This window comes from Apium graveolens, chromosome 3 (assembly GCF_009905375.1).
Source record: "Apium graveolens cultivar Ventura chromosome 3, ASM990537v1, whole genome shotgun sequence".
NCBI lineage: Eukaryota > Viridiplantae > Streptophyta > Magnoliopsida > Apiales > Apiaceae > Apium > Apium graveolens.
The window spans coordinates 74,192,208-74,219,565 of record NC_133649.1 but is presented as its reverse complement, the minus strand read 5'-3'; the positions used below and the strand labels follow the sequence as shown (position 1 = coordinate 74,219,565).

The window sequence follows — 27,358 nt, the reverse complement described above, 5'->3', positions numbered from 1 at the left end:
AATATATGAGATTTGCATGATTTTGTTGAAGTTATGCTATTTGTGTAACATATTTTGCAAATAACACGTTTTACAAATATTTTATTTGCAGAACGTAGTAGATGGACTCCGAGGACTCCGATAAAAAGGTGGACTAATACTAATTATATCTAATTCTCTATATTATATTATATTATATATATAATATAATTCAAAAATATGTATATATATTATTTGGTTAATTCGGTTAAAACCGAATTCATATTTCAAAAAATCATACCAAACCGTTTTTATCTCGGTTAAAATCGAAAATCGAATAACCGAATATTTAAAAAACCTTAAATCAAACCGAAGAGAATTTTATCGGTTCGGTTTTTCGGTTTCGGTTCGGTTACGTCGGAAATGTTCCTACAATGACCCGAGGTCTGGACGCCCTTGTGATTTCATCAGCCAAATCATGAATTCATGATAGTAACCCTAAATTAAGGAATAAGTCGATCCAAGAATAACCCGACCCGAAATGCTTTGACCCTGTTCTTAACTTGGGCCAGACATCTTTAATTCTTAATTACTCCAATCCTACATACATATCAAACAGAGAGATGAAGATACTTCGCAGGGACCTGGTCCCAAATGGTGCTGGTAGCGTTAAGGTAACTAACAACTCTAATTATTATAATCCTCAATTTTATTTATAATTTCATCATTCTTTATTTATTGATTTGCAATGAAACAGATGGTGCCTGAAGAAGCAGATGATTTATGGTTGGCTTATAATTTGATTGCTAAGGGTGACTCTGTTTTAGCCAGCACTGTTAGGTATTAATAATCCCCCCCTTTCATCTTTTATGTATTTCAATGCATTACATTTTATGCTCGTTCGTTTGCTAACTACGATAAACCACTCGTTAACTTCATTATACTAGAAATTAGTGAGTTGCCAATGTCTGGCTTTAAACTCTTTGTTGTGAAAATAGAACAGGTGATGCAGGACAGAATTGTAGAAAGATCGATTTATTAAACAAAACACGATGAAAAGATCAAAGCAGTGATTTGTATGATTCCCAAGAATAATTAATCAATATTATTCCCAAGAAAGTGTATAATCAAAGCTAAGTTATTATGTGGGGATTACTATGCTTATATAGGAATAGAAATCATAATAATTAACCTAACAGACTAGGGCCCGTAACAATTGAGTTTTTTTTATAAATAACCAACTAAATTAATAAACTAATATCCCCACATATAGAATACATAGATAAATACATTATTTATCTTTAGACCAAATAAAGATAAACTAATTAATAACATATATATTAATTCTTTATTCTCGTTCCTCATCATTCTCCCAATTTAGAGAAAAATCGACCACGAGTTTTGTAAGAATCAAGAATCAAACAAGAATGAGATGGAACCAAGATGAACTTCATGCTCTTCCGGAAAAATGGTTGAGGTGCAGCTTAGGCAGGTACTCCGGAATAATGAAGTCGATGTGTTCAACCTCAATAATATCATTAACCACTTTATGATCCTCAACAGTTTGAAAGCAGTCAATTTGTGTTCGCTTGGTTTCTTCCACTTGCTCCTTACCACCAACCTCTATATGCTCAACTTGGTTAACCTCGTTAATTAGATCTTTTGTAACCTCAATTGAATCTTCTAGAACAGTTTCTACAGTATGCTCAACTTTCACATCTCCCTTGACCTTGTTCTCATTCTCCAAATATGTAAGATGTTGAAGCTTAGGTGTTAGATTTTCGTAAAATCTTTTTCGTTTCTCGCATTCCTCATCTGCATGCCTGGCCCTTTCTTTCCTCAACTCAATATGGTACTTCTTTTCCAACCTTTCAAGTTCATCAAGTTGATTATTTAACTCTTTCACCGTAAGTTTATATTGAAGTAATCAACGGTCACGATGACAAACATAGACTTTGTGATAGAACTCATCATGTTCACACTCAAGAAAATAGATGTAATCTTCCACAATATCAATTTGACGCTTGATGTGAGCAGACTTGTTCTTAAAAACATGGAGGAACAAAGTAAAACTAAAGAACAATTCAGAACTCAGATTTTAGGAGTTGAAAGGGCCTGAATGATCACAATTCAGAAGTTATAGGATCTAAATTATTGAAGTTCATAAGTAGCAAGGCCTGAACTAGTAAGGTGCTGAACTTCAGGGGCTGAACAGGGAAATTATTGAATTTTTCGGGCCTGGTTTTAGCTTTTTCAGGAAGTCGGGGGATAAACAGAAGCTTTACTCCCAACAGTGGAATGATAGATATATGTATATAACGTGTGTATAGGCTGTAGGTTATAGTTACCACTTTGTTTCAACACAAACAGCAAGGAAGATGCGCAAACTGATATTCGATGAGAAATATGTAACGGCTGACAATGATTGAGATGGCTGAATAAAGCAGAAATCCGATGATGGCAGTGCAATTCTAGCAGGCAGCAGCAGTATAACCTTTTGAACAATAGCTTCCAGGTGCGATTTTTATGCTCCTTCCTCGATCTGATTACTTCTTTGTTCTTGTCGATGATGGAACCCCAGTCAGTTGTGATATTGATATCTAATTAGGCTTTTTATGATTTGGAAATTAGGTTTAGTGTCTGGGTCAGGTCGCGCATTCAATTAGGGTTTAGATTTTGGGGATTTTCGGGTGGGGAACGATGGTGAAGGAGATGGACAGCGGTGGTCTGTATATATAGATGGTGACTGGTTTTGTTTCTGCCGATGAACAGTAACTGGCAATTTGAATAACATATGCATTTGGGTATGTTTTCTAAAGCACATCTCTTCCTTTCTTTCAAAATAAATATCTATAGAACACGGTGGGTAAGTATCTGAACATTAGCAATATTTCTGATCACTATTCCAAATTTGAATGCTTGTAAATGTGCTTTCGTTGTAACCTACCACTGATTATTAGTTTGATCATTGTGATTATATCATTAATTCCCCGTATACTACCAAACAATACACTTTCAATTTTGTAATCATTTTTCTTTAACTATTTCATCTTCTTCTCCCTTTATTTTATAAACTTTTATGTATTGTTTCTGTGTTTCATTATCCATACACATACTTTGCCCGATTAGTTGAGTTTCGATTCCTGATATCGAAATCCGAAATCTGCAAGGCGACCAAGTAAAAAATAATTAGGTAAATCTCATGTGAATAATACCATGGGCTAAGTTTTGTTTTGACTTTTTTCAATTTTAAGTGATCAGATTTTTGTCAGTTTGAATTTGATATTGATTCTTGCGCATATGTTAAATTGTTATTTTCACTTTTACGTATTTTGACACGCACACACAAACCGGGGGTATTTCGGGAAACAGCCTCTTCATTCTTCGGAATGAGGGGAAGGCTGCGTACATCTTACCCTCCCGGCCCCTGTGTTAAGCAGGATATACTGGGTATGTTTGGTTTGGTTTGGTATATTAATTCTTTATTCTCGTTCCTCATGTCATCAACAGGGAGTCCTGATCAATATCTGTTAGAAAGATTACAACATTCTTGCATGGTTGTATTCATCTTCTTATAACATTAGACCATCTTTATAGAGGATTAAGTACAATTAAGATATTAGATAACGAAACATTAAGAAATTTCTATGTTGGATACTCAAAAAAATGTCTTCAGAATTTCTTGATATTTTTATGTGATTTCTTTATACTGATTGTGATTTAACAACTGCGGAAATTGATATTGATCCCATGATTATGTTCATGTGTTGTGTGATTTGTGAAGTATATACTTTTTGATTGGCTTGTGCTTTCTGCATTAATATGTCAACCCTACAAACTTATATAGTCTATAGCACCTTCACGAGCAGCTTTTTATCACACTAATGTAAATCTGAAATCTATAATTGAAATCTCATATAAGCTACAATACCCAGGCAGTAAAGTTTATGTTAGGATTTTTAATAATGTGAAGTTTGGTAGTATTTACATATAGGATATAATATATGCAATCAACTGCCATTTTTTCATAATTCTTCCTGGTTTTATTTTGTAGAAAAGTTTTGAGGGAGGCAGCTTCTGGAGGAAGAGATGCAGAGCGTGTAAAATTGAAATTGGAAATCAGAGTTGAGGTACTACCAAATTCACACTATAGACTGCTTTAGATTGGGTTCAAAACTATTAATAATGTGGTATTGCTAATTTAGTTTCATGTGACTAATTGTTTGTATAATTTGAGGAGATTTAGTGATGCAAGTACAACTAATAGATTGTCATCTACTTGTTCTTTTTATTTTTTGTTAAGATAGAGTTCACGATTAGAAATGAGGCTTAATTCATTATTTTAAACGGTATTGAGGTTCTTATTTGATCCTAAGTAATTTGAGGTTAATTTATTGGATCAACTTCTGTCACATTTGATTTTGTAAGAACTGTTGACCCAGCTAAAACAATTTTTTTACTTAGTGCCTGTTAGCCTAGAAAATGATATCCCGCGTATCTTATTCTTACTATTGAAGTGTACATAGACTATAGATTATGACAAAGAAGGATCTGTCTTGCGTATACGAGGGAAAAACATTCTGGAAAATGAACATGTAAAGGTATGTACAATCTATTAATTACAAGAATATAGATGCGGATTCCATTAATTTAGTGCTATGAACTTTAAGAGATTCATTTCAGATTGGAGCTTTTCATACACTTGAGATTGAGCTGCACAGACCTTTTGTTATAAGAAAGGTATAAGTTCTTTTGGTATCTGCAGTTTACCAAATGTGATCGTCTATCTAATAAATTTATTTGTTGTTTTCAAATATACATGTTCATATTGTGAATTGAGATGTTATTGAAAAACTGTACTAGACAATAATTTTTTGATGCAGTGTTAATTGCTCAATCACTTAAGAATTCGTAATAGTAGTGGACTAGTGGTAAATGAAGACGGTAGTAGTAAGTTACAAGCGAAATAGTAGAAACTAGATAGCAATTTTAAGTAACATAATTGTGAAGTAATACTTTGATCTTGGTGCTGTCAATTATGTGTGTATGCGTGTGTGTGTGTGTGTGTGTGCGTGTGCGTGTCAAGTGTAGATATTCGATTATGGGTAGCATCATTAAATCTTAATGTCCAAAATTGTATATACAACACTAAATCATGGAATGCCAGTACTCGCAGATATCTGCAAAATGTGAATAGATATTGCAAGTTGCTGATGCTGGTATGTATTGGTGGAGTTATGACCAATGAATAGTTAAGACTCTTATTGCAAACAAACTGTATTTTCTTTTAGTATTTACTTACAAAAAAATATATATTCAATAATTCGGTATATTTAAATGCCCTTTGTTCTTAATACTGAATATTGCATATTTGTCACCATGTTTCCTCATCAGGATCCAATGATGTATTAATTGCAGGATCATATGTGCAATCAAGATACAGTTTTAGAATAACTTATAGTTTGCTGGAGTTATTTTTTAGCAGTATAAATAATATATGTATAAATCAATGAGGGTTTTCTTTTTACCAGGTGGTTTGGGACACAATGGCACTAGATGTACTTCATCAAGCCTCTGGTATGAAATTCCTACTATATTTACTTTAGGTTCACATATATGAATTACAAAACATAGTATGCTTCAATCAGAAATTATGCTGATTGTATACCCTAGATCTTGCCTCATTCATTTCTATAGCTCGCTGGTTATTATGAACTTCGGTTGTCCTTTTCAATTTCACGGATCAGATTTATTCCACTTCTCTAGTTAGTTTGGTATAGATGTTTGCACATATTTTTTTCCGTGGAACTAAGACCTCAATGAAATTTTGATGCAGGACAGAATTTGTTAATATTAATATATAAAATAAAAACAAAAAATAATATTAACATGGCTGGATTTACTGCAGAAGATCCACTACCCAAACGATTTCTAAGCTGCAGAAGGGATTAAACTATGGATCGCAACCCAATATAAGACTCAATTTAATATTGATACAAGAATCACTATATATTAACTAAATATACGATAATATGCGGGGATCATAATATTTATATAGGAAATAGAAGCCCAAATAAAATAATCTAATGGTGCCCAAAAAAATTGGGCTTATTCTAAATATACTACAAATTTAATAAGCTAGTAGCCCCACATATAAAACATTTAAATAAGTACCTTGCCCCTCACTATTGCTGAATTTTATATAATTGATAATCCCGCTACAATCTCTATAATCTAAATTTTATAGAGAATCATGTACGTGAGGTACATGGTACTACCTGAGGTTAAAACATTTTCTCATATAAATACAGGAGGGTAAATTTGTAATTTCAGGATGAGTTACTAGTATTTACAAAAATGCCATTAAATTTGTATGGGAGAAGTTTATAACCTTAGAGGAGTTACTTGAGGTCATCCTCAGGCCCATTTTTCTCAATTTTATATTCATAATTCTTTTTCTCTTTTTCAATACTTTTTAAAGTTTTGGCTTTCAAGTTTTTGGTTATTCCGAAGGAATGGAATGATTAATGCTGGAATTAGCTGGAGCCAATATACTTCAGAACCCCAATGCCTTTCATCTCAAACTGAAATAAGAAACAATAATTTATTTTTTTATCCTCTCTCTGTTCTCCTAAATCCTAATATTTATCTAGATGATGGCAGTAGACATTTATAACTTATAAGACACTTAATTCGATAAAGAAAATGTATTCTTACAATGAACATTCCGTTATTGGTTTTCCGAATCATATTTTTCCAGGTGACATTCATCCTTTTTTGAAGTTATTAATAATAAAACGTTTCATGTGTAATTTACTTTGACAAAAAATCCATTGCAATGTAATATGTAAGATCAATATATTTAAAGAAAAATTTACGAAAAATTGTCACTTTCTCTTTCAGGAAAAGACAGCCAGGCTTCCTAAGTCAGGCTTATTACTAGTCTGGAAAGAAGGGGTGCGGCACTTAGGTGTTGCACTGCACACCGGGTGCGGACTGGTGCGGCGGTGCGCGGGGTGCGGCGTCATATGTACGGGGTGCGCCTCCCAACGTATCATAATTCGGGGGAGTGCGGGAGAGGGGTGCGAGAGGGGTATTTATGGTCATTTTCAGCTATTGTAAACAACAAAAAATAGCCCACTAGGAGAGAGAAACATCAGGAGGGAGAGAGAGAGAAACGTTTGTTCTTCTTTAGTTAACGTGTTCAATCGAAGTCGTTGATGTGTTGATATGTGTGTATATATGCGTGACTGTATATGTGTGTGTATAGATGTGTTAATATATTAATTGGGCCTGGTTACGTCAACTATTTGAGAGGTTCAGCCCACTAAGGCAGCAACTTAAATCTCTATCACATGCTACTTTGCTGTCATTTTTGTAATTATGTTTATAAAAAAATGTTAAATATATATATATATAATATTTTTTTAATATTTAAAATTATCCGTATCCCCGCACCGCGCACTCATGTACTCGTACCCGCACCCGCACCCGCACCCGTGCTTCACAGTTACTAGTATTAATAGTAGATTGTATTTCTAATAGCAGGCTGTAATATTAAGCTAGTAAGGGTAAACTTGTATTTAACCAATTAATTAGGAGTTAAGTATTTGGTAGAGCCTATGAATAGACTTATCAGTTATGTTCAGATTATGCATTTTATCAAAAGGAATTTTATTCCACCAAAATCTGTCTCTCTCTAAACTCTTTCTCTCTCTATAACAGAATTATGTCTTCTTCTTCAAGTTACTTGATTCTCTGTGCCTATTATGTCTGTTTTTCACCTAATTTCTCCGTTTCTCTATAGATTCTAGTCTATAATCTCTGCTTGTTTACATTTCCAGTTCTCATAAATCAGAAAATCACAAAAATATTCAAAAACACTAAGTTAGAAACCCTAGTTCCTGACAAATTGGTATCAGAGCTTCAGATTTGATCTTACACTGCTTCTACTTTGTTCGACGGCTTAAACCGAGCAGAGCGAGCTAGTTATTGCAGTAATCTCAGCTCTAAGTCCATAAATTTCTCAAAATCTATTCAGGTGTCTTGTTCTCTACTCTATGTTATAGATTTGTTGAATTTCAATCATGTCGAGTATGGACTGGAGCTGCTGTGACTGAGGTCGTTTAGTCATTACTCAGCTGTTTTAGTTGTTCAGTGAAGAAAAACACAAAAATAGTATAGATAATAGTACTAGAGTGTTGTGGTAGTACTGTTTTAAGCTTTCTGTTAAGGAATTGTGATTAGATCTGTGATTTAGAGTACAATTAGACTATTTGTGTTGGATTTTAGTTGTTGTGGAGATAAAATGGTGGAGAATTGCTAGCTGATATAGATTTGTGAAGTATTGAGATTAGTGGGTATAAACTGTTTGAAGAATGAGCTATTACATGAATGATGAGTTTGTAGAGAGTAGAGACTTCTCATCAAGGAGCTTTAAGGATGATACAGCAGGACTTACAAGCTCACCTGCTAGGTACTGATGAGAAAAATGAGAGATTGCAAAAACATATTGAGTTGCTTGTGGTTGGAATGAATCAGAAGTCTAGTAAACAGGCTGAAGTTGAGAATTTTTATGAGGAAGAACCGGAGGATTACAAGGAGAATGTAACTCCACAATTTTCTCAAAAAGGCATGTTTAGATATCCATCACATGAGAGGCAAAAGACTATTCACAGGAAATACAAGGTGGATGAAAATGTTAAGACTGGTGGATTCAATGGAGGAACTCGGAAAGATAATCAGAGTCTGAGGCACCTCAAGTTGTCTTTTCCAGTTTATAGAGAAGAAACTGATACTTTGGAATGTCTTAGGGATTATGAAGAATACTTCACAATTTATGAGGTTAATGATAGGAAGAGAGGTGCTATAGTAGCCATGCACCTGAGTGGAGTTCCTAGGTGAAGTGGAGACTGATTTAGTATTTGATAAATTCAAGAAACTATAACAAGTAACTTCAGTGGAGGAGTACTTTGATGAGTTTGAAAAGTGAAGGGGTCAAGGGGTTAATTACTGAAGAAGATTCCTAGTTTAACTAAAGAGTTCTTTTTGGAGAACTTTGTTGGTGGGTTACAACAGGAGATTAAAGGCATGATAAGGTTGCTAGACCTAAGCTATCCATATCTGGAACAGGCTCTTAAACTAGCTAGATATTATGAGCATACCTTGAATGCTCAACCAAAGAAGTTTCCTGGATTTGGCAATAGCTACAAGGCTAATTTAGTGGGAGCAAGTACAAGTAAGAGTGTAGTTGGTACTAGTAAAGCTCCTTTACTGGTATCAGGTAAGCACCAGAGAGTATTTCTTCTAAGCCTAGGCCATTGACTTATACTCAAAGAGAGGAAAGAAGGCGGAAAGGCTTATGCTTCTATTGTGATGAGAAGTTCTCAAAAGGACATGAGTGCAAAAGACCACATAACTACTTAATGGTACTTGAGGAAGAAGAGGAGTAGGCATATACTCCTATATATGATGAGGATCCAGCTGAAGATTTAAGTGAGATGGAAACTCAGGAGATTATATTGGCTGCTCTATGAGTGAAAAGACCAAAGCAGACTACTCCCATCCAGTTTAAAGGAAATTACAAAGGTAAAGAGGTGAAGATGCTGATTGACAGTGGCAGCACTCAATTTGATTAGCAGAAAGGCTTGTCCAGACCTGGAACTAGTATTGGAAATGCGGTCAGGAATTCAGATTAAGCTACCTAATGGAGAGATACTCAACAATAGTGAGAAATGCTTAGCATTCAAATGGAAATGGCAAAATGTGGAATTCAACACTGAGGTTTGGGTGGCAAATATACAAGATTGGGAGATTATACCGGGAGTGGAGTGGCTGACAGAACTTTGAGAATTGCAATGCAACTTTGAAGCCCGGGCTTTGAAATTTAAGTGGCAAGGGAAGGATGTAGAACTTACTTTTGACTCTAAGGTGATCATAGAAGGAAATTGCCACCATCTTTCTGCTGTGTGGATGGAGCAGATTGCTGAGAGTTATGTAGGGGGATAAAGAGATTGAAGACCTCATTATTGATGTTGTTGTCAACAAGTTGGGTCCACAACAATACTATTTACAGCAAAGGTTGCTACAGTTTTGCTACAGTTTCACGGAAAATGGGTAATTGGAGGTGCAGGAGATATGATGAAACAAATCTCTGAGGAATTACACTGGAAGGAGGTAGGAGGACATTCTGGAATTAGGGCCACTTATAAGAGAATATCTGAGTATTTCTTTTGGTCTTCAATAAGACAAGATGTGCGAAGATGGGTGAGAGAGTGTGAGATGTGCCAACAGGTGAAAGGGGAGACTGTTAAAACCCCTGGCCTTTTACTACCTCTACCTATTCCTCAGGAGCCTTGGAAAGATATATCTATGGACTTTATTACAGGTCTTCCGAAATCAAAAAGGTTTAAAAGTAATTTGGGTTGTGGTTTGACAGGTTTAGTTGGTATGCTCATTTTATATCCCTCAACCACCCTATTGCAGCTAAAGGATTAGCTCAGACATTCTTTGAGCAAGTCTCCAAATTACATTACATGGATTACCAACATCCATATACTGTGACAGAGATAACTTATTCTTGAGTCAGTTTTGGCAAACTCTATTCAAGATTTCTGGAAACAGATTGTATCTCAGCACAGCTTACCCCTCACAGTCTGATGGATGCACAGAGAGAATCAATTAGTGCCTAGAACAATTCTTGAGAAGTATGACTAGTCAGCCACCAAGGAACTGGGCTACATGGTTGATTTCTGCTGAATGGTGGTATAATACCACCTTTCATACAACTTTAAATACATCTCTATATCAAGTGGTGTATGGAGTCAAGCCAAGACATATATCATTACTTGACAGGGTTCATTCTAATTTGTCTTCTTAGGAGGAAATGTTGAATTTCAGACGGCAGCAGTAGTCATTACAAAATGAGACTCAGCACAGAATGAAAAGTTTTGCTGATAACAAAAGGTCTGTAAGAGTTTTTGAGGCGGGAGATATGGTTTATTTGAAGTTACAGCCTTACAGACAGGTAACAGTGGCAATCAAAAAGAATTTAAAGCTGTCAGCAAGGTAAGAAGATAGGTGAAGCTGCTTATAAATTGGATTTGCCGGAAACTCCCTGTTTTCCATGTGTCTCAGTTAAAAAAAACTATGGGACAGGTTAAAGTTATAGACAGCTGCCTCAGGTTAATGAGCAAGGAGCATTTAACCTCAGTCCCTTGAGAAGTCTGGACACTAGGAATATTGTGAAGGATCACATAGTGGTGCATCAGAGTGGTGCATCAGGTTTTGATACAATGGAGGGGTTGTAGCAGTGATGAAGCTACCTGGGAAGATGGAGATCTTCTGAAACTTAATTTTCCAGATTTCCTACTCTCAGCATGAGAACAAGCCATGCTGGATTTGAAGAAGGGGGGATTGTCAGGAAGAGACAGTCAGGCTTACTAAGTCAGGCTTATTACTAGTATTAATAGTAGATTGTATTTCTAATAGCAGGCTGCAGTATTAAGCTAGTAAGGATAAACTGATATTTTACCAATTACTTGGGAGTTAAAGTATTCAGTAGAGCCTATAAATAGACTCATCAGTTGTAATGTTCAGATTATGCATTTTATGAAAAAGAATTCTATTCCACCAAAATTTGTCTCTCTCTCTAAACTCTTTCTCTCTCTATGACAGAATTATGTCTTCTTATTCAAGTTACTTGATTCTCTGTGCTTATTCTATCTGTTCACCTAATTTCTCTGTTTCTCTATAGATACTAGTCTATAATCTCTGCTTGTTTACATTTCTATTCTCATAAATCAGAAAATCACAAAAATATTCAAAAACACCAAGTCAGAAACCCTAGTTCCTGACACTCTCTATATATATTGCTAAATTATTGCCGCCAACAATCATGTTGTAAATAGTGAAAATTGGATTACTTAAAGAGAAGATGCTAAATCTGTAAAGTGAAAGATGGTACTCCCCTTAATGATATACACTTAACTCCTCGAGCATGCGTGATCAAGTATGTGTCTGGTATTAGTTCTAGTGGGGATATATTGCAAATATTAGAAAAATGACCATACTGTGTTGTGTACATACATTTTTCATGTTTATGTTGATTCTGGTTGGTGCTTATAAGATATAAAAATTGGGAAGAAGAAATTAGGAGGATTTGAGAAGTAAATAAATTAGTGGGAGTTGAGGGAGAAAAGGGGATGAAGAGGAGATTGTAGATCTGGAATCTACAGTCAGAGAAGCAGAAACTCTATTGAAAAATTGGTATTAGTTACATTTAAGTAAAACTTTCTTTAAGAACTCATCATATAATTCAATTATTCATTACTACCGTCTACCTAGAGGTAAATACTCCCCTAGTGAGTAGAACTTTGTACAATTCCTGCTGTTTGATACTGTTTCACATTGCCAAATTTCACTAGATACCATTCTGAATACTATCTACAAATCGAAGTGGTGTGATAAATAATGTGTATTTGGATGAAAATATTTTAGAACAAAATTACTCTGATTACATTAGTACAAGTAGTAACAAGTTGAATATGGATATAATCTTAGGGAGAAATAGTTGTATTTGTTATGTCCAGTGGATTGGCTTAATATTGTGTCACAATGTCAATCTCTTGTAGATTTAAATATGTTGGAGGTATTATCTGTATTCTTCTAATGTGAGAGTGTTACAGTTTTGTGTATGTTTTGTCTGCTTTTTATTCATGTTTTTGTGTTTTGTTTGCTGCTTCTTATTAATGTTTTATTTGCATTTTCTCACTTTAGCCTGTCCTTCAGATCCTTCTGTAGGTGCTGATCTGGCTGTTGTTATGATGCAAGAAGGACTGGCACAAATCTTCCTCATTGGAAAAAGGTACATTTTATGAAAATCTACATGTGTTACTCTATACATTATATGTTTGATCTTGAGATGTCAAGACTTATTACTATAGTCTACTAATGTGCTGAACTGCTGGAGCAAGGAGTTGGGACTTCTCTCTCGTCTACCTTGGTGTATTTTCTAGGTCATCTCAAGTTTTTGCAAATTAATTCTTTTAGATGGTTTACCATATGCTAGTTGAGGATGTGTTGAATGGGGGAATCTAGGAGGACATGCCACTGCATGTTTCAGTAAATGTGATGGCAAGGAAATGAGCAGCGTTTAGATTATGAATTATTAAAAGAGTGACAGATATGTATAGTCACTGTGTGGTTCATAGTCTTGGCCAGGAAGTACTAAATTCGTAGGACATCTATTGAAATATAGAATATATATTTACCAAATTAAACTCCCCGTAAATGCAAAAGATGTATTGCAGCTGACGCGTTACCCATCTTTTGTTGGAAGTTTAGGTATAGGGTGCGAGGGCGGTAAAGTTTTTCCCTTTACATGATCTCTTTACAGGCTTGATATTATCCAAAGACATGAATACATGGAATCCTACTATTTAACCTTAAACAACTTGGGACTTAGCTTGATAGTTATATTTGTGAGCACAAACATATGATTTTAAACTTTGAAGTGTTTTCATAAAGAATACTCAAGTTGAAGATGATTTTACTGCTTTATATGAATTGACAGGTGCAGATGCTACAATCTTATTATATCAATACGTACTCGTAATTAAAAAGCTATGAACGTCTATATCTTTCCTATTAGTTCCCATTTGCAGATAGTTCTTTCTAAATGTCAACCAACTAACCAAGTATTATAATATGTCAATTGCCCCAAACTTGTCACTTATACCAACACGATCTACAAAAGTGTTGTTTGTCAACTTTTTTGTAAACTTTGTAGTTATATTTTTTGATTTAAACAAAAATAAATACTAGATCAATTTTTAAAAATTTCACTATATTTTCAAAAATACTAGAATTCAAACATTTTCATTTGGTTGTAATAGGATTCATGAAAAATGTATAGAACTCCATGAAATTAAAATTTAATTCTCGAACACATATTTTGAAGTATCTGTTTGATATTTATATTCACTTTAGTGATTCAAATGATACCCCGTTAAGTTTGATAATGAAACTGATATATGACCTTCAGTTGAGTGACCACTTTGATATTTAACCCCTTTGTTAAATTTGAAACTTTTGTTATTTTGCTTTCTTGTCAACAGTGTGACTATTACCCGTTCTCGAATAGAAGCTTCTATTCCTCGGAAGCATGGACCTGCTATAGCTGGTTACGACAAAGTTTGTTCCCTATCCTTTTAATATTGACCAAAATGTTTGTCAAATCCTGAAGCTGTGATGCTGGACAGTGAACACTTAGTGCAGTTTTGATTGAAATTGTAGTTACTTAGTCAACTATCTTTGCATTACAGGCTTTGAACAAATTCTTTGAGAATGTTGCACAGGTGAGAGCTCAAACTGATTTATGACTATATCTTGTTGATCTGACAGAATTGTTTCATGTAATGTGGCCTCATATATATATTTTGGTGCACTACAGGCTTTCTTGAAACATATTGATTTCCAGCTTATCCGCTGCGCTGTGATTGCGAGTCCAGGATTCACAAAGGTCTGTCACATTTTTTCTGAATTCTTTATTTATATTATTTTGAAAAACAGTGATTTCCATGAACCGGGGCATTTTGTAATAAATTGCATTGTTACAATCAGCATTTTTTTTTCAAACTTTCATAATATAAAGTCGTGATTTTTTCGTAATAATGTAACATGTCTGGAATTTTCCTCGATTTGATCCAGGATCAATTTCATCGCCACTTAATGTTGGAAGCAGAAAGGAAAGAGTTTAGAGCTATAATTGAAAACAAGTCTCGTATAATTCTTGTGCACACAACCTCAGGATACAAGTATGTTTAGCTTACTCTTTTATGATTAGTTAATATATCAGGAGTTTGTTCATTATACAAAAATTTTAGTGTGAATGTTGAAACTATTGTGCTCGTGTATTGATTTATGCAGAAATGCAAAATAATGATTGCTAAGTATGTCCCAGTATCACAGGCTTGTGACATACATGCCTTCCAACTTTTTTAGATTGAAGCTTTCTCCTGCAACTGAATTTGTTAGAGTATAATATGAGCTGCTTATATCTTTGTAGGCATACGTGATATTTCCTTCCAGGTAGAAACTTTTCTACTTCAGCGTGTTAGTGCATAGCCACCTTATCTGATTTTAATATATCTCTTTTTTTAATCAAGTATGTTAGGCCTCAATGATCCTATAGAAGGGGGTTGAATATAGTATCTACAATCAATTCGATTATGAACACAAGTATGTAACAGAAAACAAGTTTATTCAATATATTAAACTCTGTTATAGTAGGTTTAATCTACTCTCTCATTGATGTAAGATGTCACTAAGAGTTGCTAGGGTTACAATGAATAATATTCTCGTGAGTGATAATACATTTAGTGTAAACCCTAAGCTGTATTTATATAGTACACAGTTACAAGATATCTTCTAATTTATATGAAATATATCTCTTCCTAAAATATATCAATCAGATATTATCTTTTTACAAGTCTTCTGGTCGTCCAACTCTTAAAGCATATCTTCCTTTGTTTAGTCCAGATCCTCTCCTAGAAATCAGCCGCACTTTACTTCGGAAGCATATCCTTCCTTAAGTTCTGATATTACAAGTTCTGATACCTTAAGTTTTAATATCTTCCTGTCTTCAGTAAATCCTGATTCCCAGCTGAGTCCTGATAAGTCCTGATATTAAGTTCTGAAACTAAATACATCAGATTAGTTATGACATCATCAAACATATCTAACAATCTCCCCTAACTTGTATATTATGAAAAATGTACAAGTTATAAACCTGATGATGTCAAAAACATTCAAGTACAAATGCAATGAGAGTTTATTTAGACAACTACAACTTACAGTCCTTGCAGCTCTTACCAATCTTACTGAATCAATCTAAATCCAAAATGATTCTTGACAAAGTTTGATATCAGCTTATCTTCTGCATTTCTCAGGACTTGAGCTAATTTAGCCTTGACTTGCTGCAGTTCTTCATCTTGACTTCCAATCTGGTATATGACAGTCCTAAATGTTGAAATGTGATTTCTTTCCAATCCATCACCAAGTCTGATTACCCTTGGATGAGAGGAGTCTTCATTGTAGCATAGACATTTCTCTTTCAGAATAACTTATATCTTATCAAAAAAAAATTTCATTGGAATTTCTCTTCCATCATCTTCAACTATCTTTGGAATAAATTCTGCAACCCTTGATCCAGAGATTCTGCCTTTATCCCTTATGGTCTTTATCATGAAATTTGACCATCTTCTGGTAACCTCAGACTTTATCTCCAAAAGATAATGAATGAATTGAAGTTCTTTAAGAGATTTGTTCAGCACATCTGATTCTGACATTCTGTATGTTCTTCCATCTTTGAGAAATAGAATCAGTTTTTCCTTGACTTTACTCTTATCATGAGTATCCATTACCACTTGAGCAGATATAACCTTGTCAAGGTGTTTCTGTGTAACTTCCTCAAGTGGTTTGTCAGTTAATAAAAATGGATCTTTGATAGTTACTTCAACTCCTGTTTTCTTTTTGGCTTGGCTTGATCCTAACCCAGATCTGTCTCTTGCTTCTCTGGCATTCACTCCAACAGTCATGAAATCAGATAGCAGTTGACTTTTCTTAGGATCTGATGGTTTAACATTTTTCCATAAGAGTTTCTTCTTATCAGCAATTGTCATCTTGCCCAAATCAATTTGAGCTCTGTCAGAGGTTGATATCTTGATGACTTGTTCAGGATTTGCACATTCTTTTGTAGCTTGCTGTTCTGAAATTTCTTCAGGATTTGTCAAGTTCTGAACTTCTTCACTCTGAACAACTTGAGCTATGTCAGAGATTGTCTTAGATTTTTCTGTCATCTTTCTTCTCTTCAGAGTTTCAACAGTTTCATCTTCTGCAGCAGCATCATCAAAGACTTGAACCATCTTGCACACAGGATCCATCAGAATTTGAGGAATCTTCATTTTCTGCTTCTTGACTGTCTCCCCAACTTTTCCTTTTCCCTTGTCTTTGGGATCAGTAGTAGTTTGAGATGTAGTCCTTGATTTAGGAATCTCTGTGGCAGATCTTTCTTTTATCACAATCCCCTTTTATTTTGGCCTTGGTGATTTTTTAGCATCAGAAGCTTTTGACTTTGGTTTGCTCTTCTTAGCAGCAAATTTAGCTTCTTCTTCTCTTAATTCCTCTAAATCCACTCCTGGATTATCCTTAAGGAATAGTCTCTTGGCCAGTTCTTCATCAATAGTTTGAATTTTGGGATCCTTGTAAAAGAATGTTGCTTTCTTTCCCTTGAATTTCAGAGTCTGTAAAAACTTCTGTGAATCTTGGCTTCCAGCTTGAATCATTACATCAGAAGTAGTTGTCAGAACTTGATCATCAGAATTTGTGATCAACAAATAAACATCCTGATTTGTAGGCTTCTTTCCTTCTTTATCCTTCCTTTGAGTAAAACCAGACAATCTCTGATGAGAACCTGTCTGTTGAGAAGGAATCCTGCTCAATTGCTCTCCTTGACTGTGACCTCTACTCTTATCAGAGTTTCCCTGGTCATCACCATGATCATCCTTTTTCTTCAGTGTCTTGATTGGTGAGCATTTGGACTTAACTACCTTCTCCCCCTTTTTGGCATCATCTGTCAGGAGTAGTGAAAGAAGAAGTTCCACTGAAGATTGGATCTCATTTAACTGAGTATGTTGAGCAGCCTGATTTTGTAATACCTCATCCAGTTGGGCCTGCTGCTGGACTTGAACAAGCTCAATAGCCTATACTTTTCCATGAATAGGTCTGATAAACCTCTTCTTGTCTAGTTTTTGCATCATTTCCAGCTTATCAGCTGCCTTTTGAAGTTTATCAACCTTTGCATGAGTCATGGAGTGTTGTCCTTGTAGAGTTCTAGTACTGAGAGCTATGACTTTTAGTTGGTGCTTGAAGTCAGAACTTGTCAGCAACTCATCAGCTTTTGAAATATGCTCTGACAGAACATGTGGGCTACGAATAAAATCAGTATCATTCCATAATCAGAGAATGTGAAAAGTCACCAAGAAAAATTAATTTGCTTTTCTAATGCATATAACTTAATACAAGCAATGCACTTGGATCTTTCCTTTCACATATTTACTCTAGATCTCAAAGGAGTACCTGATTTCACCTTTTTTTCTTTTATTTTCTACAGATAAGTGAGGCTTATCAAGCATTTAATTCATCCTTAAGATTTACTGACATCAGAATTTGACAGATAAGAAGCAATAATCTAGATTGTGACTTAGTAATAAGATACAGGAAGTAAATTTGACTAAGATCAAAATCAGAATTTGCTTGTGTTATTGATTTCCACATAAATAACTAATTCAAACATGGGATACATAGTTTGTTAAAGACTACTAAGTTCGCATCTGACAAGATAATCCTCATTGGATTGAATAGTCACAGAAAATTCAAAACACTTTCAGAGTTTATAGAATCACATCAGATAATAGGCAGTGTTTAATATGTTACAATTTAAGCACAGATTATATTGAAATAAGAAAATCTGTAAACACTGATCATAAAGTCTGATGTATGAAAACAAAAACTAAACAGATTTTAAGAAAGAACCTGAAACCATTCCAAGTTCATTTACCAGTCTTGTAAAAGTAGCTTCACATAGTGGTTTTGTGTAGATATTTGCTAGTTGTTGATCTGTTGGAACAAAATGCAATTCCACTTTACCTTCCATCACATGTTCCCTTATGAAATGATATATAATGCTGATGTGCTTTGTCATTGAGTGTTGAACTGGATTTCCTGTCATAGCAATAGCACTTTGATTATGTATTTTAGAAATTTCTAACCCATAGTCCAGTAACTGATTCTTCATCCAAAGAATCTGTGCACAACAGCTTCCTGCAGCAATATATTCTGCTTCTGCAGTTGATGTGGAAATTGATTTCTATTTCTTGCTAAACCAAGAAACCAATCTGCCTCCATGAAATTGGCAGCTTCCACTAGTGTTTTTCCTCTGTATTTTGCATCCAGCAAAATCTGCATCTGAGTAACCTATTAGCTTAAAATCTGATTCCCTAGGATACCACAATCCTAGATCAGTTGTATTCTTGAGATACTTGAAAATTCTTTTCACAGCTATTAGATAAAGTTCTCTTGGATCAGCCTGAAATTTTGCACAAAGACAGGTAGCATACATGATATCTGGTCTACTTCCAGTTAAATAGAGTAAAGAGTCAATCATACCTCTGTAGTTGGTAATATCTACTGATGCTCCAGTATCTTTATCTAACTTGGTGGCAGTGGTCATGGGAGTTGATGCAGTAGAACTGTCTTGCATTCCAAATTTCTTGAGTAAATTTCTGGTGTACTTGTATTGATTTATGAAACTACCTTCTTCAATTTGCTTGACTTGAAGTTCCAGAAAATAGCTAAGTTCTCCCATCATACTCATTTGATATCTTGACTACATTAGCTTTGAAAACTTTTCACGGAGTTTGGCATTTGTAGAAACAAAAATGATATCATCAACATAAATTTGGACTAAAAGTAAGTTCTGGCCATGGTTGATATAGAACAGAGTTTTATCAATTGTGCCTCTGGTAAATCCATTTTCTAGAAGAAATTGTGCCAGAATTTCATACTATGCTCTTGGAGCTTGCTTTAGGTCATATAGAGTATTTTATCTAGTCTGTAAACATGATAAGGAAATTTTGGATCTACAAATTCTGGAGGTTGTTCAACATATACCTCTTCCTCTAATTCTCCATTGAGAAATGCACTCTTTACATCCATTTGAAAGACTTTAAACCTCTTGTGAGCAGTATAAGCCAAAAAGATTCTTATGGCTTCCAATCTAGCAACTGGAGCGTATGTTTTATCATAATCAATACCCTCCTGTTGAGAGTAACCTTTAGCAACCAGCCTTGCTTTGTTTCTTGTAATTATGTCATCACTGTACAGTTTTGTTTCTGAACACCCATTTTGTGCCAACAATGGATCCGTTCTTTGGTCTTAGCACTAGGGTCCAGATTTTATTTTTTTCAAATTCATTTAACTCTTCCTGCATTACTTGGACCCAATCAACATCTTGAAGAGTTTCTTCCACTTTCTTTGTTTCAGTCTGAGATAGAAAGGAATGATAGAGACATTCATTTGTTTTTGCTATTCTAGTTCTGATACCTGCTTTAGGATCTCCAATTATTAAGTCAGGTGTGTGTGATTTAGTCCACTTCCTTGCAGTTGGAAGTTGATCTCTAGAACTGGATCCTCCCTCATGATCCATGTTGTCTCCATCAGCATTTTCTGATGCTCCCCCTGAAGTTATGCTCTCTGAGATTCCAGAATTTGAGTTGGATCTTTTATGAATTGAAAAATTAGAGTTTTCAGAATTGTCAGAATTTGGCTCATCAGAACTTGATGAATCAGAACTTGAAGAGCCAGTGACCGGTTCTGATGCTTCTTGAGAGTCTTGAGATGTGATATGATCATCAGCTTGCTCCACCTGAATAGGTGCATTTTCCTTTGGAGCAGTTACCACAGTTTTAATGATATTAGAATTTAACCCGTCAGAACTTACATGATCAGGATTTAGGTCATCGGAATTTACAGAATCAGAATTTACATCTTTATTTTCAAATCTCAGTTGATCATGATCATTGAAATCTTCAAGTCCAGTAATCTTTTTATCATCAAAAGATACATTGAAAGATTCTATGACAACCCTTGTTCTTAAATTGTAGACTCTGTAGGCTTTTAGTGGAAAGTGGATATCCAACAAAAATTCTTCATCAGCTTTTGGATCAAATTTTGACATATGTTCAGGATGAGTCTTAAGAACAAAATACTTGCATCCAAATACATGAAAGTATTTTAGATTTGACTTCTTCTTTTTTCACCATCTCATATGGTGTTTTTCCATGCTTGTTTATGGGTGTAGCATTCTGTGTAAAACAAGCAGTCTGCACAATTTCAGCCCAAAAATAGGTTGGAAACTTTGCTTCATCAAGTATAGTTCGTGCAGCTTCAATAAGAGTCCTTTTCCTTTCTTTCTACAACTCCATTCTGCGGTGTAGTTCCAGGTGCAGAAAATTCCTGCTTTATTCCTTGCTCTTTGCAGAACTCTTCCATGATTAAATTCTTGAACTCAGTGTCATTATCATTTCTTATTATTTTAACAGCATCTTTGACTAACTTATCCAGCTGTCTGACATGATCAGTTAGAGTAGATGCAGTTTCATTCTTCTGGTACAAGAAATACACCCAAGTGTATTTTGTGAACTTATCCACTATAACCATAGCATATTTCTTCTTTGCAATATACATGACATTGACTGGACCAAATAGATCAACATGCAGTAAGTGATAAGGCTCAAGAATTGAGGATTCAATTTTGCTCTTGAATGAAGATTTTCTTTGTTTGCCTTTTGACATGAGTCACAAAGACCATTAGGAGCAAATATTGATTTTGGCAGTCCTATCACAAGATCTTTCTTTACTAGCTCATTTATGTTGTTAAAATTTAAATGAGAGAGTCTCTTGTCCCAATTTCAGCTTTCTTCAATTGATGCTCTGCTTAACAGACAGATTGCAGAATCCTCAGAATTTGTTGAAAATCTGGCTTCATATATGTTACCATGACCTTTCAGAACCACTTTGCCTGTAGAATTACTTACAACTTCACAGTATTCTTCAAAGAAATCCACATGATAACCTCTGTCACAAATTTGACTCACACTTAGCAGATTGTGTTTAAGTCCTGTGACAAGAGTTACTGTTTCAATTATGACATTCCCAATATTGATATTGCCATATCCCAGAGGCTTTCACATGTTGCCATCTCCATAAGAAACTCCTGGGTCAGTTTTCTCCACAAAGTCTCATAGCAGGGCTTTATTTTCTAGTCGTATGTCCTGAACATTCACTGTCCAGAACCAGGCTATTTTTCCTGTTGCTCTGCAATCACAAAGACCACTATTGATTAGTTTTAAGGACCCAGACTTTCTTGGATCCTTTGGCCTTATAAAGTTTGTTAGCATTTGCAGCGGATTTAGTTTCAGAGTTTATGCTAACAGGTTTTTTATCAGATATTATATCAGACTTTGCATCAGAATTTATACTAGAAGAAATTACACTAACTTTCTTTAAAGAAGGTTTTATTTCATAATAATCATAGTACAAACTATGATATTCCTTACAAGTATAAATAGAATGTCATAAACTGCCACAATGAAAATAAGAATTTTGTGGTTTAAACCTAACAGACTGACTCTTAACTCCTGATCTAGGAGGTAAAGAGTTTATATCTTTATTTTTCCAGCAAAAAGAAGCAAGATGGTTAGAGTTTCCACAATTATAGCATTTCTTCTTTGTGATAAGTGTCTGGCATTTATCACCTTTTCCTTTCTTGCAATCAGGAGAGATGTGGCCTCTTTCACCACAATTGTAGCATTTGACATTTGAGTTGTCTCCTCTGTCAGACTTTCCTCCTTTGCCTTCAGTCTTTCTGAACCCTTTCTGGTCAGAACTTCCACCTTTCCTGGAAAATTTCTTACCCTTTCTAATTTCTTGTAGGTTATCTTTGTGATACCCTTCACCATAAGAGCACACAGTTGCATCATCTCTGCATCAACATCCATTTCAGATAAATTTTCAGGTTCTGAATCATCATCATCAGAATCTGATGACTCTGAATCAGACTGTATGATGAGAGCCTTTCCTTTTGCCTTCCTAGAGACAATTGGCTTTTCTTCAGCCTTTAAAGCAACTGTCTTAGACTTCCCTTCATGCCTCTTCTTTCTTTGCTCCATCTCAAGTTCATGAGTCTTGAGGATCCCATAGATTTCATCAAGAGACATATCAGCAAGTTCATAGTTGTCTCTTATTGTAGTAGCTTTCAAATCCCACTTTTCAGGAAGAGCTAGTAGGAATTTCATATTTGAATCTTCTTGATCATATTCCTTATCCACTAGTGACAGATCATTCAATAGCTTTGTGAATCTGTCATATGTATCAGTTAGTGACTCATCAGATAATGAGTCAAAGTGCTCATACTCCTGTGTGAGTATTGTCTTCCTGTTCTTTTTGATGGCATTGGTTCCTTGACATCTCACTTCCAATGCATCCCAGATTTCTTTTGCAGTGTTGCATCCAATCACCCTTTTTGACATAACATTGTCAAGTGCACTATGAAGCAAGTGTCTTACTTTTGCATCCTTACCTAGTGAAGAGATGTCTTCAGCGGTGAATTCTCTCTTTTCTTTGGGAATCATCCTATGTGGCTCATTCCCAACTGCAACAGATTGCTTTGTGGGCTTGTGTGGACCATCATAAATTATGTCTAAATATTCAGGATCTGTAGCTTCCAGAAACATGGTCATCTTCACACTCCATACAGGGTACTCAGACACCCTGAGCAAAGGAACCCTGATGGTTTCATATCTACTGGTGTTTTGAATGGGTTGAACCTTTGCAGGTTCTTGAGGGTCTGGTATTTTTGCTTGATCAGACATGATTGATTGTTTGTTTGGATCTTAACTGTTTGTAAGCTTAACAGATTGGCTCCGATACCACTTGTTAGGCCTCAATGATACTATAAAAGGGGGTTGAATATAGTATCTACAATCAATTCGATTATGAACACAAGTATGTAACAGAAAACAAGTTTATTCAATATATCAAACTCTGTTACAGTAGGTTTAATCTACTCTCTCAGTGATGTAAGATATCACTAAAAGCTGCTAGGGTTACAATGAATAATATTCTCGTGACTGATAACACATATAGTGTAAACCCTAAGCTGTGTTTATATAGTACACATTTACAAGATATCTTCTAATTGATATGAAGTATATCTCTTCCTAAAATATATCAATCAAATATTATCTTTTTACAAGTCTTCTGGTCGTCCAACTCCTAAAGCATATCTTCCTTTGTTTAGTCCAGATCCTCTCCTAGAAATCAGTCGCACTTTACTTCTGAAGCATATCCTTCCTTAAGTTCTGATATTACAAGTTCTGATACCTTAAGTTCTGATATCTTCTTGTCTTCAGTAGATCCTGATTTCTAGCTAAGTCATGATAAATCCTGATATTAAGTTCTGAAACTAAACACATCAGATTAGTTATGACATCATCAAACATATCTAACAAAGTAGAATAGAAGCTCACAAAATATTAGTAGTTATTGAAATAGACATGGTCCATGTTGATGTACTGAGTTCATGAAGTGAAGTTGATCTATCGATGCTTATATGATGACTTATTACTTATTAAGAAGTTAGGTGCCTTGAATTTCTTAGTTATTGCAGTGTTGAGTGCTATTGTTATGTTCTTGACTTCTTGTTTGGAATGTGTTGAAGGGGATTGTGGAAAATGTGTATCTACAGTCAATTTTTCCTGAAAAGTTAATAATTATTCTCATCAAAGTATAAATGAATTATATGCAGGCATAGTTTAAGGGAGGTTCTGGATGCTCCAAATGTGATGAATATGATAAAAGATACAAAAGCAGCGCAGGAGGTAGCTTTAGAAAGCAAATGTCTTTATCTTTAACTACCAACATCATAATCTATTTTTTTTGCTTTTCCCTCGATTTCTTCTAAGTTCATTCTGTTCATGGTAAATGCATTTACTCTTTAACCTCTAATCAATAGTTTCCATCTTGAATATTCAGGTCCGAGCTCTTAAAGACTTTTTCACTATGCTCTCAAATGTAAGGCTTTATACTTATGTTTCTTTCCATATAACATAGCAAGTGCCTTCAATTAGAAGCCCCAATAGTTTTTGTTTTTAGGATACTTGAAAATTTATCACCATATTTCTCACTGAGGCAACCAGCAAGCACCTAGGATGTCTATGCACTTGCCTAACAAATAAGATGCTCACCTCGGTATGCTAATAAGGTGATAAGTAACTTCTAACTTCTAAGTAGCTTGTGACATGGATGCCTAGGAGGTTCTTTAGCCTTGATCAATTAGATATGGAGAACAATGTTTATTGCGTCTCTTTGGTGAACTTGGTCGAAGCATGGTTGCTAGAATATGGCAGGCTTCAATCTGCATTAAATGTATATTCTAACAAAAAACAGCTATGTTTCTTCCTTGTATGGAAATTTGATCCAGTTCGGGTATTTATCTGGAACTCAGACTCACATATATATTATGTTGAAGAAAATGGTTATTAGTCTAGATCTGCTGGATATTTCAACTACCTTAACCCCTAATATTTTCATGTCCTGATTTTTATACTATTTAAATTTTAAAGTATCAGCGGGAAGAAAACAATTTTTTATTTTTTCGTTGATGTTATATTACGAAATACTTTCTTGGGTTGAATTAAATAAATCAGCTGCTCTCTATCTCTTTCTAAATGACAACCACAAAAGATACTGTAAAGTTCCTTAGTATGTAAATCATGTTACCTAACTACATTGGCTAATCTTGGTTCTATTTGGTGGTAACTTGGATTTGGGTTGCTCTTATTTCGGGTTCTCTACATGTCCTAAAATATACCTATTATTATGTTAAGGTGAAATACGAGGCTTTATTATAGAACTAGTAGTTAGATGGTGCATGTTTTTGTCGGGTTGATTTTTTATTTTTTTGACTCTATAACTAAATTATCATAATTTATGTATAAATGAATCACTGCCATTCGGGACTGATGGAGACCTCCCTCGGGGATTACCATGCAGAAGCTTTGGCAGTGCTAATTGTTTAACGGTGTTCACACATCTAGATATCTAGATGTTGAGTGTGTATGCATATGTAGTTTTGGTGATAAATGGTAGTTGTGAATGATTAACCTCTATCCATTTAAACTGTAATTAAGGTTTCTTCTGAATTGTGTAGGATCCAGCACGTGCATGTTATGGACCAAAACATGTTGAGGTTGCCCATGAACGCATGGCTGTGCAGACACTTCTCGTTACTGATGAGCTCTTTAGGTCAGTAGCATATTTCCTTTTCCAAACAAGTTCATGAAAAATTAACATCCGTGACTTAATAGACTAAAGAGAGGATATATTACGACGTTGAAACCAACTTGATTGCAGTTGGTTGCCCTATCATTCTCTCACACACTCACGTATGCACACACACATAGATCATTGGTCTAAACATCTTATTTGATAACACACATCAAGAGAGTCTATACTTATATTGTCTGCACTTTCTTTTTTTGTTACTACTTTCTAAAAATTTATTTTTATCTGCTGTATGAACTTTTATGATGTGAATATGTATCTTTATTATAATTCCTAGTCCCAATTTCTGAATTTAGGTCAAGGTGTTGACCCTCTCTATGTGCAAACAGCTATTTAAATCCCTGTAACATTTTTTTTGGAAAAATAGTATGGAGGTTAGTAGCATTTATGTAATTAATAGTTATTATTTTCCTTGCAGGAGTTCAGATGTAGCGACAAGGAAAAAATATGTCAATTTAGTCGATTCTGTAAAGGATTCAGGGGGCACTGCTCACATTTTCTCATCAATGCATGTATCAGGAGAGCGTGAGTGCAATTTAGTCAATAATTTATTCATTTTTCTTAGATCTGTTCTTTCTTCCTTGAATTCTCCCTACTTTGTAATAGAAAGTAGAAAAATGCCGCCTGAACCCCCTTCCCCTCTTTTGATGGCCACATAACCTGTTAGGTAAAATTTGTGCTCTCCTTTCGAATCTTATCATCATGTTACTATTTTCCTTTTTTAATTATGTTATCTGGCCTATTATATCACAGAACTTGCTCAGTTGACTGGGATTGCAGCAATCCTCCGATTTCCTTTACCAGATTTGGAAGACATAGAGATGTGAAGGAAAAGCTGTTGGAGAATCGGAATTGAGATTATATAGGGCACTTTGTATATTACATTTTCTGTAATGTTTAGTATATAAATTATCACTGTACTATACGCGTCACTTGAAAAAAGAAGGAATGTCAGGCAATAAATCAGTTGAGCGTTCAAGAGAATCTTCGCTATAATAACAACAAAGTAGTAGTTCTGAACTTGTTATAACAGTATGGATTTAATATGTTTATATTCCCATTATAAGGAAAATGTTGAGGTATATCATTTTTGTTATAAATAGTGGACTTTTTGTTATGACTTCCCCCCTTTTTCATATACCTTGATCTTTGGATTTTCATTTCTACACTTTTGACTTTCTTGTTTCTTTTAATTTATGTCAAGCCTATAAATAGGTATTATACTTGAGAATGTAAATACACATCAATATGCGGAAATCATCATTTCTCCCTCTCAAAATCTCTATTATATATTTCTCTTAATTTTATATTATATTTCATAACAATTTTCAATTTATCATGCAGACATGAATGTCTTAGCAATAACTGACATCAATTTATTGTCCCCCCTTGTCTTGAGCTATATAAAAATTTATTGAACCGCATGTATAATTTG

The 27,358-nt window shown here is 34.8% G+C and overlaps 1 protein-coding gene across 2 annotated transcripts; it reads left to right on the top strand.

Moving 5' to 3' along the window:
- Positions 1 to 385: 385 nt before the first annotated feature.
- LOC141712439 (protein PELOTA 1) lies at positions 386 to 27,040 on the top strand. Of its 2 annotated transcripts, XM_074515373.1 has the most exons (16): positions 393 to 632; positions 716 to 798; positions 4,013 to 4,088; positions 4,485 to 4,559; positions 4,642 to 4,698; positions 5,490 to 5,535; positions 12,748 to 12,823; positions 14,076 to 14,151; positions 14,283 to 14,315; positions 14,411 to 14,479; positions 14,668 to 14,774; positions 24,386 to 24,458; positions 24,613 to 24,651; positions 25,790 to 25,884; positions 26,342 to 26,448; positions 26,677 to 27,040. In XM_074515373.1, exons 1-16 carry the CDS (start codon positions 582 to 584, stop codon positions 26,748 to 26,750), a joined length of 1,137 nt encoding a protein of 378 aa, XP_074371474.1. In that variant the 5' UTR covers positions 393 to 581; the 3' UTR covers positions 26,751 to 27,040. The 2 variants fall into 2 exon arrangements, with proteins under 2 accessions (XP_074371475.1, XP_074371474.1); XM_074515374.1 differs by lacking the exons at positions 4,485 to 4,559; positions 4,642 to 4,698 and having other exon boundaries at positions 386 to 632.
- Positions 27,041 to 27,358: the final 318 nt, after the last annotated feature.